The sequence below is a fragment of the Paroedura picta genome, chromosome 11 (genome assembly GCF_049243985.1).
Source record: "Paroedura picta isolate Pp20150507F chromosome 11, Ppicta_v3.0, whole genome shotgun sequence".
NCBI classification, from domain to species: domain Eukaryota; kingdom Metazoa; phylum Chordata; class Lepidosauria; order Squamata; family Gekkonidae; genus Paroedura; species Paroedura picta.
In genome coordinates this window covers 46,131,223-46,146,893 of record NC_135379.1, presented here as the reverse complement: position 1 = coordinate 46,146,893, position 15,671 = coordinate 46,131,223, and the positions used below count along the sequence as shown (strand labels likewise).

Here is a 15,671-nt window from a genome sequence, read left to right as displayed (position 1 = left end):
ACCTCTATACCAGCTTGCAGCATCATGCTTTTGCAGTCACCATCTCTTAGAGCAGGTTTTCTACCAGGGTTTCATGAAATCTTGTGGTTTCTTGATGGCCATGGAAGGGTTTCATGAGTGGGTAGAATTTAATTAATTATTATGTATTTTATTTTAAATTTGTTAAACATTTATCAGATGATATGACTATATATGGTCATGTTGACCTCCCCCTCTCCCCAAATGGCCAATGATGGGCCTGGAGGAGGGTGGGGAGGGGAGGGGCCCCAGGTGGGCGTGTACAGAGCTTTGCTTCCCAACCATGTCCTGCACTATTGTACCACTGCTGGGATTTCTCATAGCCTGCAGAATATTTCAGGGGTTTTTCAATGGTAAAAAAGTTGAGAAAGTCTTCTTAGAGGGAGAGCAGGCAGAAGCCACAGCTGAGGGGCAGCAGCCCTATCTGAGCTGTGGGAATGGGCCCACCATGCCTGCTGACTGTCCTATTTTTGTTCATTTCCCCCCTGCCTAATGTGGCTCAACACTTCATTCTCCAGTCACACATTGTATCCTTGCAACAACACTGTGAAGTATGCTTCTCTGATTGGTCCAAGGTCCACAGCTGAGCTCTCATGGCACAGTGGACAGCTGAGCAAGACCCTAGTGCAACATGCAGGCGACTACACCATACTGCTGGGCAGAGTGATTTAGCTGGGCCCTTTGCTAGGGTGAACTGTGTCACCCTATCTTTTACTTAGAAAACTGTGTCCAGAAATGTGCAAAGTATCTAGCAGAGCTATGCTCTACTTCAGGGATCCTCAACCTGTGGTCCTCCAGATGTTCATAGACTACAATTCCCACGAGCCCCTGCCAGCATTTGCTGGCAGGGGCTTGTGGGAATTGTAGTCCATGAACATCTGGAGGACCACAGGTTGAGGATCCCTGCTCTAGTTGATACCGTGACTGATGGCCACCCACAGTGACTGCACAATCAAGAGACCACTTGCACCTCAGGCACTCTGCAAACATATAGGTTCAATCTGCCTTTTCCTGTCCAGGTGGGTTGGAAACAGACACCGAAGAAGGTGCCTATTTTGCCTCCAACTAAAAAGTTGTGTTCTCGGTCCTTCCAAGCAAGAATTGTGTGATGTTGTGACTGTTTGATTTGGCTCCAGCAGAGGGCATATGATCCAACGGTACTTTACCCGAACAAACAATGACTTAAAAAGGTAGACTGAGCAGACCATTTTTGTTTTAGCTCTTAGGAAATTCAAGCAGGATTCACTTGTCTGGATTTGTTTTAGAAATAAAAATATTTGCTCATGCTCTGCACAAGTGCATTTTAAAACCAGCGTCTAAATATCTGTTCCAAATTATCTGGAAATGATACAGGTTAAGATTTCTTTTGCGGATGGTAACATGTGGGAAGTTTTACTCTCTCTTAACGGGGCAGTAGAGTTAGACAAAAGAGTTTCTCATCCAGACAAAATCCACTCTTGAAAACAAACAAAAAAAAAACAGTTCAATTGTGAGAGCCCAGGTAGTATAGCGGTTCATGTCAGTCTATGACCAGGAAGACATAGGTTGGAATCCCCCTGGGGCAATGAAATTTGTGGGGTGAACTTGGACCAATCAGATTTCCTTTCCTTTATGAGTAGAACGGGTGAAGATCTCCCTGAAGAAAGCTTGGGAAACAGTACCGTCGATAGATAGCACGGCGATATATCCAGTTTAATGGGACAGGTTTTATTTACATCCGGAGCATCATTTTATTGCCTTCACCTCTTACAGGAGACCAGAACTGGCAACGGAAATCCTCGCCCAGCCTGTTCCTAATAATCTCTGTCTTTTTTTACCCACTTTTCTCAACCTTTTTCTGTTCTTAAATCCTCAGGACAGCTCGTCGGTCATCCAATTTGTCACAAGGGCCAAGGTCCGGGTGGACACCACCAACTGGGCAGTAGAAGTGCCCAGTGGTAATTCCGAAGATGCGACGGTAAGCCTGAAGCCCTCGCTGGCCTTGCTTGTGTCACTCATCTGGAATGTGTTAGGGGACCATGCGCTGAGCGAGGAATTTGTGGCCAGGCTTAAGCTTTGCGTACAAGAATGCAGGAACGTGCCTTTCTTTGACTATGCCGGCGGTGCTGCTGCTTCACAAATCCTCCTGTGGCTTTGTTTGCTGTCAGAAGCCTTGTCTCTGTGGCAGAGGCTGCTTTGCAGAATACTTGAATGCACACTGGGAGGCAGCCCGGCCGATGCGTAAAGGCCTTGGGTATACCTTTGCTCTAAGTCAGGGGTAGTCAAACTGCAGCCCTCCAGATGTCCATGGACTACAATTCCCATGAGGCCCTGCCAGCAAATGCTGGCAGGGGCTCATGGGAATTGTAGTCCATGGACATCTGGAGGGCCGCAGTTTGACTACCCCTGCTCTAAGTTGTGGGTTCTTCCCCCCATGAAGCTGAAACCCACTTTAATTGAACACAAGTTTTGAGGACTCCTGAAGTTATATCCCCTTCAGGAAGGTCAATGCATCTGGAAGATTCTGAAAGTCTAATAATTAATTACAGACAAGGGTCAAAAAGGATCGTGAAGAGTATTAAGTCTGCATGTTCAGTGAATGCAGACTCCAGTTCTTCAGAACAGCTCTTTTTATTTAGCAACTCCAGCAACCAGCTCCAAATACTGAACAGAGAAAAACAGGCAAACTCATGCACTTTTATACCTTTCAGGTAGCCCGCTGCTGCCTCTGACTGGCCCTAAGCAGGGCAATCCGATTGGCCCTAAGCAGTCCAGTCTGGTTGGACCTTAACAGGTTCCTTTGATTGGTTAGTTCCTTGGCTGGCAGAAGCCCTCATTTGCATCAGTGACCAAATGGCCAAAGAGGACACAGTATTCAGTGTAAAAGGGCTACTTCCTCTTTCATGTCCCGTGCTGGATCCACCAGAAAGCGATATTTGATTTACGGCACTTGTTCTGCAAATGGAACGCCCCCATTCTTTAGCGGTTAGAGCAACTATGAAAATTAGAGGATTTGGGGGGGAAATTGCCCTCAGGAATTTGAGTTGACCTAGTAAGTGTTTCTTGCTGCCGTTGGACAGGGGTGATGACTTCATCACTCCATTCCCCAGCCAGGTCTTCAGCCAAATAGTTAGTCTTCTTGAACATGTGGGAAAGAGGAGAGCCCTGTTTTCTCTGACAATTATTTCTGCATTGGAAGAAAAAAAGATCTGAGCATTTTCATTACTGAAACACAGGAAGGGGTGCCAGCCTCCAGGGGATGGCTGGAGATCTCCTGGAATTACAAAAGACCTCCGAGTGACAGAGAACAATTCAGCTAGAGAAAAGGTCCACATTGGAAGGTGGATTCCATAAAATCTGTCCTCTTTAGCCTCCACCCCTAAAATATCCAAGTATTTCCTAACCCAGAGCGGGCAGTCAGCAATTTCTCCATGGGTTACCCGCCCCTGGTCGTATGGTATTGGCCAAAATGGTTAAAAAAAAACCTTCCTTTGACACAGCATCATGGTACTTTTATTTCCTCCTGAGATTTTCCCAACTTTTCTTCTATCGTGCTCAAACATGCTTTGCTGGGGTGTTTGGGAAAGACTGCAGTGATGTTTAGAGCACTGCTGCATGGGTGGGAAACATCGCATTTCCCCACCCACATGGTAGCCATGTTTCCTGACTCATGGCAGCCATCCCTCCCCCCCACCACCACCATTGGAAGACTTTTTGTTTTTTTAACTTCTCAGTTGCATATCATTGTATTGATATTCCATTATAGCAACAAGCATAACAGGTTCAGTGAACTTGTTCCCTGGAATGCCTTGCCGTGCTGCTTGATTCCCAGCAAGGGACTTTTCAGGCAGATGGGAAGCATCTGCCTTCCTCTGCAGATTTGTCCTTGGTGGTTCAAGCACTCCACCTGCGTGGCTTCTGAGATCTGACAAGATTGGGCTATACCATGCTGCCTTCCCTCCACTTACTGATATTGCACTGAGCTCAGGAGGAGGATTCTAGGATACAATTTTGAAAAAGAGACTGGGATAGATGTCATCATAGCTATATATTCTGAAACATCTACTGAAGATCACTGGACTCCAACTTTGTCATGCAAAACATCTGTCTCTAAATTTCTTTAAGAGAAGCTGCATTGGAAGGGTCAGTTCTCTGCATTATTATTGTTGCAGACTCCATTTTGCATCAAAAAAGAAATATAATCTCTAATCAAATGGCAGCCACTGTGGCTACTGGGAAACTAGCAGAGAAGGAGCCTGCCGGACGTCATTTCATTGTGGAATTTCAGCCTGTGCTTTCATTGTTTAATATAAACGTTAGTTTTTAAATCTCTCTATGCACAATTTCCATGTGTCTCTTGGCTTCTCCAATCTGGTATGTTTTCTGTTGGGGTGATGCTCAGGAGGGGGGGGGGGATGTAAGACATGTGGTTTGGCTCAAGGTCTGCGTTTTTTCTCCCCCTAGTGGAATGCAATATAGAAACATATATATCACTAACCACAGTTATTCATATACAACAAATTGGGAGAGGGGGGTTTCCTTTAGAAGCCTTGCCCTACCTCAGTAATTTCCGTTTGTTTCTCAGTGCTCTATCTTATCTATTGATTGCCCCCTCAAAAGAGAGCAACAAGCCCTTCTCTTGCAGCCGCTGTTCGCAGACATGAAACAGCTGACAAGTTTCTTTTTGCCGAAAACTGTTTGCTTTCAGATGTTTGATCAGATTAATTGCCTTGAATCTCCCGTCACTGACTGCAATCTCCAGAAGACTTATGAAGGATATAAGATGGATTTTGGTGGTCCTGGGTGGTTATTTTATTCCTTTCCAACACTGTAGTAGAATGGGCCGGCGTGCCTAAGTGTACTGCCTAATTAAAGGATCATGGTTTAATTATTATTTCTGGGCCAGTAGAAAGATGACGTGCCTTCTCTAGGTGGGAGTTGAGGCAACCTATTGATGTTTATATTACCTCAGAAACGAAGGCCAAAATGGCCTTTTCCCCCAGGAGGTGATTTATAATAATCACTCTATGTACGTGTAAGGGGAGTGGGGCTGGCATGTATACGTATTGACTTGGGTTGCCAGCCCCTGGAGACTTTGGGGGTGGAGCCTGGAGAGGGTGAGCCTTGAGGAAGAAATGGACCATGTGAGTCCATAGAATCCACCCTACAAGGCAGCCATTTTTTCCTGGGGAACTGATCTCCGCCATCTGCAGATCAGTTGGAATGGCAGGAGTTCTCTGGGCCCCACCTGGAGGGGCTTTAGTCAAGATTCTTTAGTCAAGATTCACTTTAATCAAGATGCTTGTGCCATGGTAGAGCTGCAACTTAAAAAAAAAATCTGCACAGCTAATGAGACAATCCACCGCCAATCAGAAACCTTGCTGTAAAAAATCTCATCCCAATACTTACCAAAAGCAGCACCTCTTTGGTGCCTTTGTCTCTTGCTAGCCCCTCACATCTGTTCTCCAGAGATGTACTGCCTCTGTACAGGGAAGGTTTAATAAGCTATTATGGCCTCGAGGCCCCGAGTCATCAAACCTACTATTCTCTAGGCATTTCTCTAATCCAAGGGCAGCCAAACTGTGGCCCTCCAGATGTCCATGCACTACAATTCCCATGAGCCCATGCCGCCATTTGCTGGCAGAGGGTCATGGGAATTGTAGTCCATGGGTATCTGGAGGGCCACCGTTTGCCTACCCCTGCTCTAATCCCTTTAAGAGCAATCTGCATAGACCACAGCATGATTTTACCAATTCCTTGGGCCATTTGTTCTGTCCAATATCTGCTGACTGGGCTTACAGTTTAAATTGAAACGTATTTTATAATGGTTATAGCCCTTGACATGGGCCTGAGTGGGGTTTGAACCCATGCCTACAGAAACCACACGCCACCGCTCTAGCCTCCACTGCATTCCATGCACAAAAGCTGCAAGGTGCTGGCGTAACCTCAGTAGCTGTATTCCAAGCAGGAAGCTCATGTGTAGAAATACTGACATGTTTTATGTGTTCAGTGTAACTATGAATATGAGAAGGATATATATCTTGGCTAGAGTAATCCTGTGTCTCTGTTCTTGAGAAAGATATATGGACAACAGTACCCTAGAAAAACTAGCTTAAGGAGACTGTTGGGAACCCAGTTATCTCGAGCTCCCAGGATTGTCTTCCCAAATGGACAAGACAATTTTTAAAAATTCTCTTGTATCTTCAAAAATAAAAATGGTTTTCAGACAATGCCATTTAATGTTTCCTCTGTTGCTTCAAAATGTACTACAGATTCTAGGAAAATAGCTGAGACCAATAGTTGGTCCATTATTTAAAGATGGTTGGTGCAGTGGGATGGTTCCACCACTCCCTTGTAGAAGCAGAAAGGGTGTCCTACTCGCCCAAGGGGGGAGCAGCGTCTAGTGCAATGCTTTTCCAGCCCCTTCACCTCCCACGTTACTCCCAAAGGCCTGACTCTCAGGAATGAGTTTCAAGAGGCGAAAGTAAGAAGGGAGGGAGTAGAGGGGATTTATTATGTGAGCGGAGCACCATTCACAGTTTTCTGAATCCAAACCACCATAAAGCTGCACACATTGGCTGCCAACCACTGGTCAAAGAGTAGCATGATTTGCTGTTTCTTTACCATCCTGGAAATGGAATTTTAATCTAGCTGAATCCTTGCCCATAGCAAAAACTCCTTCCTTTTGGAAAGCTAAAAAGTGACGGAAGAAGACTTCTCGTTTAGGCCTTCTGCATGATGCGCTGGTTTGTTTATATGCCCGAAGGTTTCCCTCGTGTTATTGATCAGAAGGAGCGAGTTGTGCCTGAGGTGAAGCATGAAAGTGTAGTGGGACAGAGTTTCCAAGCTATGTAATCTTGTCAGTACTTTTGTCTGCCTCTTTTCTCTCTTTCTTTTCTTGGAAAAATAGCTTTGTCAGAAAATCTCTACATGCCATTGTTGACTTTCGCTCCTCTGTAGGGCCCTAGAAATACGAACAGGGCAAAACAATCGAATGTATCTGTCATATCTCTGTTGACTGATGAAGAAGGCTAGTTGTATAAATGGCATTTTTTCCCTTCCTAATTTACTTTGTAGGTGGTCTTTGAGGCCTTGCATAATCTGGAGCCTCGTGGCTACGTGGTCGGATGGATCATTGCTATCAGTTTGCTGGTGGGAATTCTTATTTTCCTGTTGCTGGCTGTGCTGCTATGGAAGGTAAGCTATCTTTCAGACACAACACAGACAGGAATTAGCCATGGCCTTGGCCTAAAATGCATGCACACCCTCTATGTCAGTCTCAATGCAATGAGTAAGCGGACTTCTACACTGAGACCATTAAGTAAGACTGTGTGTGTGTGAGTGAACAGGTTTTGTTTTCATGTTACTGCGGAAAGACAAGTTTCAAAATGACATGATGGGTCAGAAATCTTGACACTGAGGGTGTTTCCCACTTGTCGATTGTCCATGTGGTTTGTTCCATTAAATGTTAGAAGAGGCGCCTTGTGTGGTTGGTGCCTAATCCCATACCTTCTGAGGTTCTTGATATTATGAATTGCCCTCTGTAAATAGATCCTGATCCTGCCACACTGCTTCTTATCATTATGATTGTATATTAGGTCAGATGTTTCAGGATGCCCCTTATTGTGTGCGGCTGTTGTCCTGACCTCTACTGTTTTCAAACTTTATTATTTTCAAAACATTTTGTTCAGTTACATAGGTATGCATCTATTTCTAGTTTATGCTTTTTGTCTATTCTTCATTTCCACTCTGCAGTTTTCAGAACGCCTCTTAATTCCCACTAAAAAAAATTATATAGTAAAAGGATGGTGGTGTTATCTGCTGGAGAGAGGCGGGTGACAAATCCCTGCCCTGAGAAGTTTACAATTGTAGTTTAGATATTGGAAAGTGGGAAGGGGCAGACAAGGGGGGGGAGTTAAGCGGGGGTAGAAAAGGATGAATATATGCAACTGCAATGGAATGTTTGTCCACTAGCACTTTTGTATTTCTTAGTCATTCTTTTTAAGTTCTAAGGGAATTAAAATTGTGGTTCACACATAAGAATCTGTCATGGTTCATTCTTATGGTTCTACTAAATGGTTATTTGGAAACTTCCAAGTTCCATGCATCAAATATTTGGCTTAGACTAATATTCCTCCAACCCCTTTTGAAATGTTCTCCTTTGTTTTACGCCAATTCCATGAATGAGTTAGTTCCTATTCATGAGGGATGCAGCGTGCCTGAATTGATGGTTAATTATTAGCTTTTGTTCTGCAGAAGAGAAGGGAAATACTTTAATTACTGCTTTCCACTTTGCAGTCAGAATGAGTGCTCATTAACGTATTATTTTATTTTTTATTTTTATAATTTCATAATCATACAATTAAGATAATAAAGAAATCTTAATGAGTAGTTGTGTTGGCAATAAAGCTCCCACTACTCTCCTGGGTTGTATAAAAGCTCATAATTAAGGATCAATTTAAAAATGCGGCAACCACTACAAGAGAGCACTGACTCAGTTGAGCAGAGAGGAGGAAGCAGTTCTAAAACCAAAGGAGCAAAACTTAAACAGGCGCCCAGGAAAAAAAAAAAACTTAAACAGAGCTTTGTCATTTGAGAATGTTCAAATGAGTTCAGCAATTTTGCTTTAAGATGGGGGTCGGAGAGAGAAATTGCCACAAAAGAGACCTGAGGACAACAGGGAAAATCCTGGAATGGGATGAGATGCCTCCAGTGACATCTTTGATCCTGGCAGCCACCTGTTGGAAAGAGCTCCCAGAGGAGACACGGGCCCTGTTGGAGCTCACTGAGTTCCACAGGGCCAGCAAAACAGAGCTATTCTGTCAGGCATTCGGTTGAGGTCAGGCCATCAGAGACATCTAAGAACACCCCCCCCCCAAGTACTCTCCCTCATAACCCTCCAGATGCGGTAAGTAATGTGGGGGAGTAATGTGCTGAGTAATGCAATGAGGTCTGGGAGCAGATTCTGCACTTACTTTGTTTATTCCATTGTGGATCCTGCTGAATTCAGATCAATTTGAACTCAGGTCTTCTCCCCCCCCCCCCATTGAAACAGAAAAGAGTTCTGCACGTGGTTAGGAGGGGGAGCCATGTACAGCAGGAGCATATTTCTTTTCTTGAATGGGGGCGGGGAGAGATTGGAGACAGCAGAAGAGGGAGATAAAACCATGAGGTGAATCTCTGCTGAGTGAAGTTAGGACTTCTGGAGCTTCTGTCCATGTCCTTTAAGGCAAGCTTGCAACTTGGGAACGAGGAAGCCTTTGAACTGAAGCCTTGGCCAATCAGGGCTTTTTTAGAATGTCGGAGGCTCAACAGCAAGTTAGTTTGGACAACCAGAGAGCTGCACACTTTCTGATGCTGATTTTTTAAATATTGAGGTTTATATCCAGTTTAGGCTATTTCGAGGAAAAGGTAAGGTCACTCCAGATCAATCACGCTTGTTGCAGAGGGAAAATTTAAATCAGAAAAAATCAAAATGGAAATCGCATTGAGTGGAGATGGCAGGGACTGAATTCTCATCAGTAGGGAAGAACTGCTAGATGAGGTGGAAGTAGTGGGCACACTTGGTAGTAGTGACCATGTGCTTTTGGAATTTTCAATTGGATTCATCCAGGGTCTGTGGTCTACTACTGAACAGCATTTACGTATCAACTTCTTGCAGTTGCATGCAGTACATTTGGCCTTAACGAGTTTTGCAGACTCTTACAGGGCAAGAAGGTGTTGATTCGAACGGACAATACCTCCTGCATTTTTTATCTGAACAAGCAGAGAGGGGTGTCTTCCTGGTGCCTCTGTTGCGGGGCCATGAGGATTTGGGATTCAGCCATCAGGCTCTACATAGACTTCAGGGTCATTCATATTGCAGGGGCACTGAATGTCAAAGTGGATGCACTAAGCAGGTCGTTCACTCCACTCTACGACTGGTCCCTGAATTACAACTTCGTGGTGCCAGTTCTGGAGTGATGAGGCTTCCCAACAGTTGACCTGTTCATGTCCCCAGCCTCGACCAAATGTCCAAGGTTTTGTTCTATGGTGAGGATAGGCCTTCATTCGGTTTCTCAATGGAACAGGCTTTCTCGGGAGGTGGTGGGTTCTATGAATCTATGATTCTATGATTCTGTGACCTGGGATTGGCTCAGTACAGATTCAAGGAAAGCTCAGTGCAGATTCAATCTAGCTGTTGTTTTACATAGCTTAAGTGACTATTGTGTTTTTATTATATGTAGGCTTTAAATTGTTCTACGCCACCCAGAGACGGCAGCTATGTGTTCCAGACTAGCTTGGAAGCAACAGTGCTTAGGGATCCTTTCAGTCCTCACCTGAAACAATAATCATAATTAAAAAACTATTTGTAAAGATTCTCAGCCTAGCTGAAAGTGGCCGCAGCCAGAGTAAGCATGGTACAAATAGCTTTAGAAGAAGTTGTGCTTCTAAGGATGGGGAACTCTTGTTCCCTCTGATAGCTTGCAGCATCTGAGGTCCTTGGAAACCACATCATTTCCTGCTATGGCCTGTTCCAGTAACTGGTGTTATGGAGGCCACTGCTGGTTTGGGATTTCAAGGCAGGTAAGGGGAGGGGCAACCTCAGATTTATCTTCATAGCTTCCATGTAGGCACACATGCACTTCTGCAGGTCAGCCATGGAGAGGAGCTGGTGAGTTTTATCTTACAGAATCAAATCCCAGGAGTGCTAACCCCCTCCCCTCATAAGGTGACTTTCCCTCCCTGTGCTCCCTTATTAGGAAGAATTAACATGCAAAACCAATGACACACTGGTGGATCTTTCAAGAGCTGTAACCCAAGGACGTTGGCGGGAACCTTGCATGGATTTTAAAAGCAGTGACTTCTTTTTTGTTTATTCTTGTGTCTTGGACTGAGGTCTACTTGTAACATGCAAGGCATGGGCTTTAGATTAATGTAGCATTTCATTCCTCTCCTAGAGAAACTCTAACAAAATCAAATAAACAGTATTCTTAAACTGCATTTATTGTGGTGCTGTTTAGAAAAGCATAAGCCACAAAATACACAGACCCGATTTAGGAGAACATTGAAAACACTCTTTCCATAACTATCTTGCCGTTTATTTGTATATTAGAACGAAAATGCTTTAAAACATTAAGTGATAAAATGACTGGAAACTGAGCTTGATAGCAGAGATTCATGACTTGTCCACTTTCCCCTCATCATGGTTTCTTACTGGGTTACTTTTCTTTAAAAACACACTTACCTTTCTGTAGCAGGAAGGGACAGATATTTTGCCTGTTGCCTGTGTCTGTTTGTATATCCTGGAATAAATCTAGAAGACTTTCTCTTTTACTGTGGAGTACCTGAGTATACGAGGGTGCCTCTTGCAGAGTCAGACTATTGATCTACTAGATCAGGGGTAGTCAACCTGTGGTCCTCCAGATGTCCATGGACTACAATTCCTATGAGCCCCTGGGCTCATGGGAATTGTAGTCCATGGACATCTGGAGGACCACAGGTTGACTACCCCTGTACTAGATGGTCTTGTTGCAGCTTTGAAGGAGAGATCTTGCGCACCACCTAGCATCAGATCCTTTCCACAGAGATACTGAAAACTGATCGCATTCTAAGCAAGGCTCTCCCTCTGAGCCACATCCCTACCCCAGGCAGGTAGAGGCAAGGTATCATTTCCTGCCTAATCTGCATACATCAACTTCCCCAAATTACAAAGAGATTTCATACTTCACATCCCCGTGTTTTACAGGGATTCATTTTGGGAAGTATAGGGATTGACACTTTTACGAATGAGCTTGTTCCGTTAAGCAAGCCGGCCATAGGGAAGAACTGGCAGATGAGGTGGAAGTAGTGGGCACCCTTGGTAGTAGCGACCATGTGATTTTGGAATTTGCAATTGTGGGAAAGAGAAAACCTTTACGTAGTTGGATGTATAGACTGGACTTCAGGAAAGCAGTTTTTAACAGACTTAAAGGTATGTTGGGTAGAGTCCCATGGTCAGAAAGACTTAAAGAGATGGGAGTCCAAGAAGGCTGGGAGCTTCTTAAAAGTGAAATACTGAAGGCTCAATCACAAAGAATTCCAATGAGAAGATAAGATGGAAGGAGCCTAAGGAAGCTAAGGTGGCTCCATAAGCAGCTGTCAAATGATTTAAGGAATAAAAAAGTGTCATTTAGGAAATGGAAGGAAGGCCTTATTATCGATGAGTATAAACAAATAACCAGTGATTGTAGGGAGAATGTTAGATAAGCTAAAGCTCAATATGAGCTTTGGCTAGCAAGAAATGCTAAACATAGCAAAAAAAGGCTTCTTTAGTTACTGTATATACTCGCGCATAAGCTGACCCGCATATAAGCCAAGGCATCTATTTTAACCACAAAATCTGGGCAAATTTATTGACTCGCATATAAGTCAAGGGTGGGAAATTCAGCAGCTACTGGTAAATTTACAGGGAGGCCTAAGTGCTTAATCCATGCTCCATGATCACAGGCTCTCCCATCCATCCTCCCCGCCCCCAACATATGCAGAAAAGTCAATAGGATGAATAGCTGCTGGCTTTTGTACCCCGCTTTTCACTAACCAAAGGATTCTCAAAGCAGCTTACAATCGCCTTCCCTTCCTCTCTTGATGCCAGACATCCTGTGAGAGCTCTGACAGAACTGCTCTGTGAGAACAGCTCTGGCAGGAGAACCAAACAGTGCCCCCAGGCCAGCAAACCAGAGCAGAACAACAGTACCTGAAGTTATCAACCTACCACAACAAGTATGATTCTATGTTTCACATCCCGATAAACATGAATAGCCTCAGGTAACTAGTTAGATATAATTTTATTATCACTTTTTAAAAAAAAAGGATTTGTTTTTGAGTTTTTTGCCAAGGGTTTCTTTCTTTTCCCATTTATGCACAGCCAACTTACACAGCCCTTCAGTTGGAAAAACAAAAACAAATTTAATACAGCAGGAAAATTATTCCTATAACTGCAGGTTTCAACAAGTCTGACAGAATGCAGACCATTTGATGCCAATTCTCCCATGATTATGTGGGCATCATGTTAAGCGAATGCCCAAATTTAATTAGAGATTCTAATGATGTACCCAAACTTTATTTATAGTCCACCTTTCTCATTGAGATTCAAGGCAGATGACATAAAGTAAGTCTCTTAAGTAATGCAAAAGGTCTCAAATTACAGAAATCTGAAATAAGGCATCATTATTAAATATGACATGTTAAACCAGGGATTCCCAACAAAAGGGGTCTGTGGACCCCCTGGGTTCTTCAGGAACTTCCTGTGACATCGCTTCCAGGGGCATGGCAGGGAGACATGGCCAGCTGACCTCACTTCTGGGTCTCCTAGAAGCCTGGAAAATTATTTTAGGGGCTCTTTCATGGTGTAAAGGTTGAAAGTGACTGTGTTAAACACTGAAAGAAATGATATGTAAGCAGAAATATGAGTGAAAGAAAGATGAGAGAAAGATAAAAACATACAGCAACAGAAAATTCATGGTAGTAGTAGAGCCCACATTGCTGTTCTGTTGAAATGTCTTCCCAAGTTGTCCTGTTAGAACACAACTTTGTTCCTTTATTCAAACACACACATCCCTCCCAGACGGTTCTGTTTTAGATACTTTGCAGAAAGCCAGAAATGTGGGAGTCTTTATGGGCAAAAGAAAAGATGCTGGTGTGCTGTAATAGCATGTGTATATTTTAAAAAGGAATTGTTTCTTAGCGGCTTTATAATTTCCTCATAACCTTTCATGGATCTCACCTAGAGATGTACAAGTGCTGGCCAGCTGTCCTTGGAAAAGAGCACAGACAAAGAGATCTATTTGCTTATAAATCCTTATCCATTGTTGTTCCTCTATATATTTCTGAAACAGCCTAGGGGGTGGGACGTGTTCAGCTGTCCAAGTTGGAATAGGGCTAATCAGGGTACAGCCAGCTTTGTCCTAATTGGCCCTGCCCCTGTGGCTCCCGCCCTATTGGCCCTGCCCCTGTGCCACAAGAGGCTTTTTAATCTTTTAATCTTTTGCAACCAATAAAGATGTGGGAATCCTTTAAAAAATCCAACGAATTATTTATATCCACCTTTCTCCCCTAGTAGGGTCCCAAAGCAGCTTGCATTCCTAAAAGAATATACAATAGAAATAGGAGAAATAGGAACAGGGGCCTTCTGCCTACAAAGCAGTTCTTCCATCCTCTCCTGGTTGATCTTCCTGCCAGTTCAGTGCTGCAACCTTCAGGACAAGAGCTGAAGGACATGAGCCATTCAGCTGGCACCTCTGCACATGCCCAGGCCTGAGATATCTGTGGACCTGCGGGAGAACAAAATCAGCTGGATGCTAGCATGTGCTTCCCCATTTCCTCCTCTGCAAAGTACACACTGTAGCACCTACTATGAAATGAAGGGGGAGAGACGTACCTACCCAGGGCACAAGGGGAATCCCCAAGAGGAATCCCCAAGGGGGATCTTCAGGAAGCATTTAATTGGTTCTCCAATTAACACAGATATCATGTTTATTTATTTAAGATATGTGTATCTCACCTTTCCACAATGCCCAAGGTGGCTAAGAAAACATAAACATACGGTGGTTAACAATCCAGTTGAAACACATAAGATAACAAATGTTAAAAGTTGAATTAAAACAGCAACTCCTGCAGCATATATCCCCACCAGCTGCTAATCAGAAACATTCATCAGTTCCTTACACCAAAGGTACATTGAAGGAATTCAGATCCACCCATTTGATGGAATGAGGATGCGTAGGAACCTTCTGTACTCCATCCGTTAGGCTGGGGTTTGTAGGGTTAGAGGGAGAGGGAGAGGAAAGCCAGAGAGATCCAGAGGTGTGAAACAGATATATAGGGAGCACTCATTTAGCCATCAAAATGTCCTACAAATGTTGTGATTTAATGGACTATGGGACTAAAACCCTTTCTCACCTCTCTTTGGACTATGGCACAGGTGACCCTCATGGCGAGCAGTAAAATCCCAGATACTATGATTGAGTAAAATAAAGATGCTGTTGCTAGAAATGGTATAGCCAGTAGAAAAATGAAAACAAATTAATGCACAAATAACATCTTTAAAAGATTTTTTTTAAGCCACGGGCCTTACATAGGAAAATGCTTTGTTTCTTCAACAGTGTGTGTAACACATAAAATTACCCATAAATGAGCCAGTATGACCATAATAGATAGTACTGTATGTTCAACATTCTGACACATCCTTTAAAACAATGAGATTGATTATGCACAATTGGCGTTTCATATAAATAGGAACTTGGTCAAACGTTTCCCACCCTTCACTGTATTTCCATTTGTCTTTCACAAGTAATTGGGCTTTGTTGGTGGTCTGTGTAGCTGGCTTGCAAAAGGCAATGCATTCTCTGCAGTTGTGTGGGTAAACAGTCTAACTGATTGAAAGTCTAGCCACTGGGGACTCTGTATACATCAGAAAACAGTTAGACATTCTAGCTTTTATCTTGGCACCATATACACGTATTTAAGCCACTGGCAAGCAAAAAGTCCTTTTGTGGTACCAGAAAACCATAACTAGTATTCTTAAGAACCCAAGCCAAGACACACTATATATGTCAACTTTAAAATTGCAAATAAGTACATGCTATTACAACATTCTCAGACGTATAAACTAAAACAGCAGATGCAATTTTAATGTAAACCCTTGTTCCATCGGT

At 43.5% G+C, this 15,671-nt stretch overlaps 1 protein-coding gene across 1 annotated transcript in view; it reads left to right on the top strand.

Moving 5' to 3' along the window:
* Positions 1–15,671, top strand: part of ITGA9 (integrin subunit alpha 9) — a 237,380-nt gene that overhangs the window by 202,624 nt on the left and 19,085 nt on the right. Inside the window, exons 26-27 of the mRNA XM_077302684.1 lie at positions 1,874–1,975; positions 7,075–7,194. Coding sequence (XP_077158799.1) covers positions 1,874–1,975; positions 7,075–7,194 — 222 coding nt within the window. The remainder of the gene's footprint in view (positions 1–1,873; positions 1,976–7,074; positions 7,195–15,671) is intronic.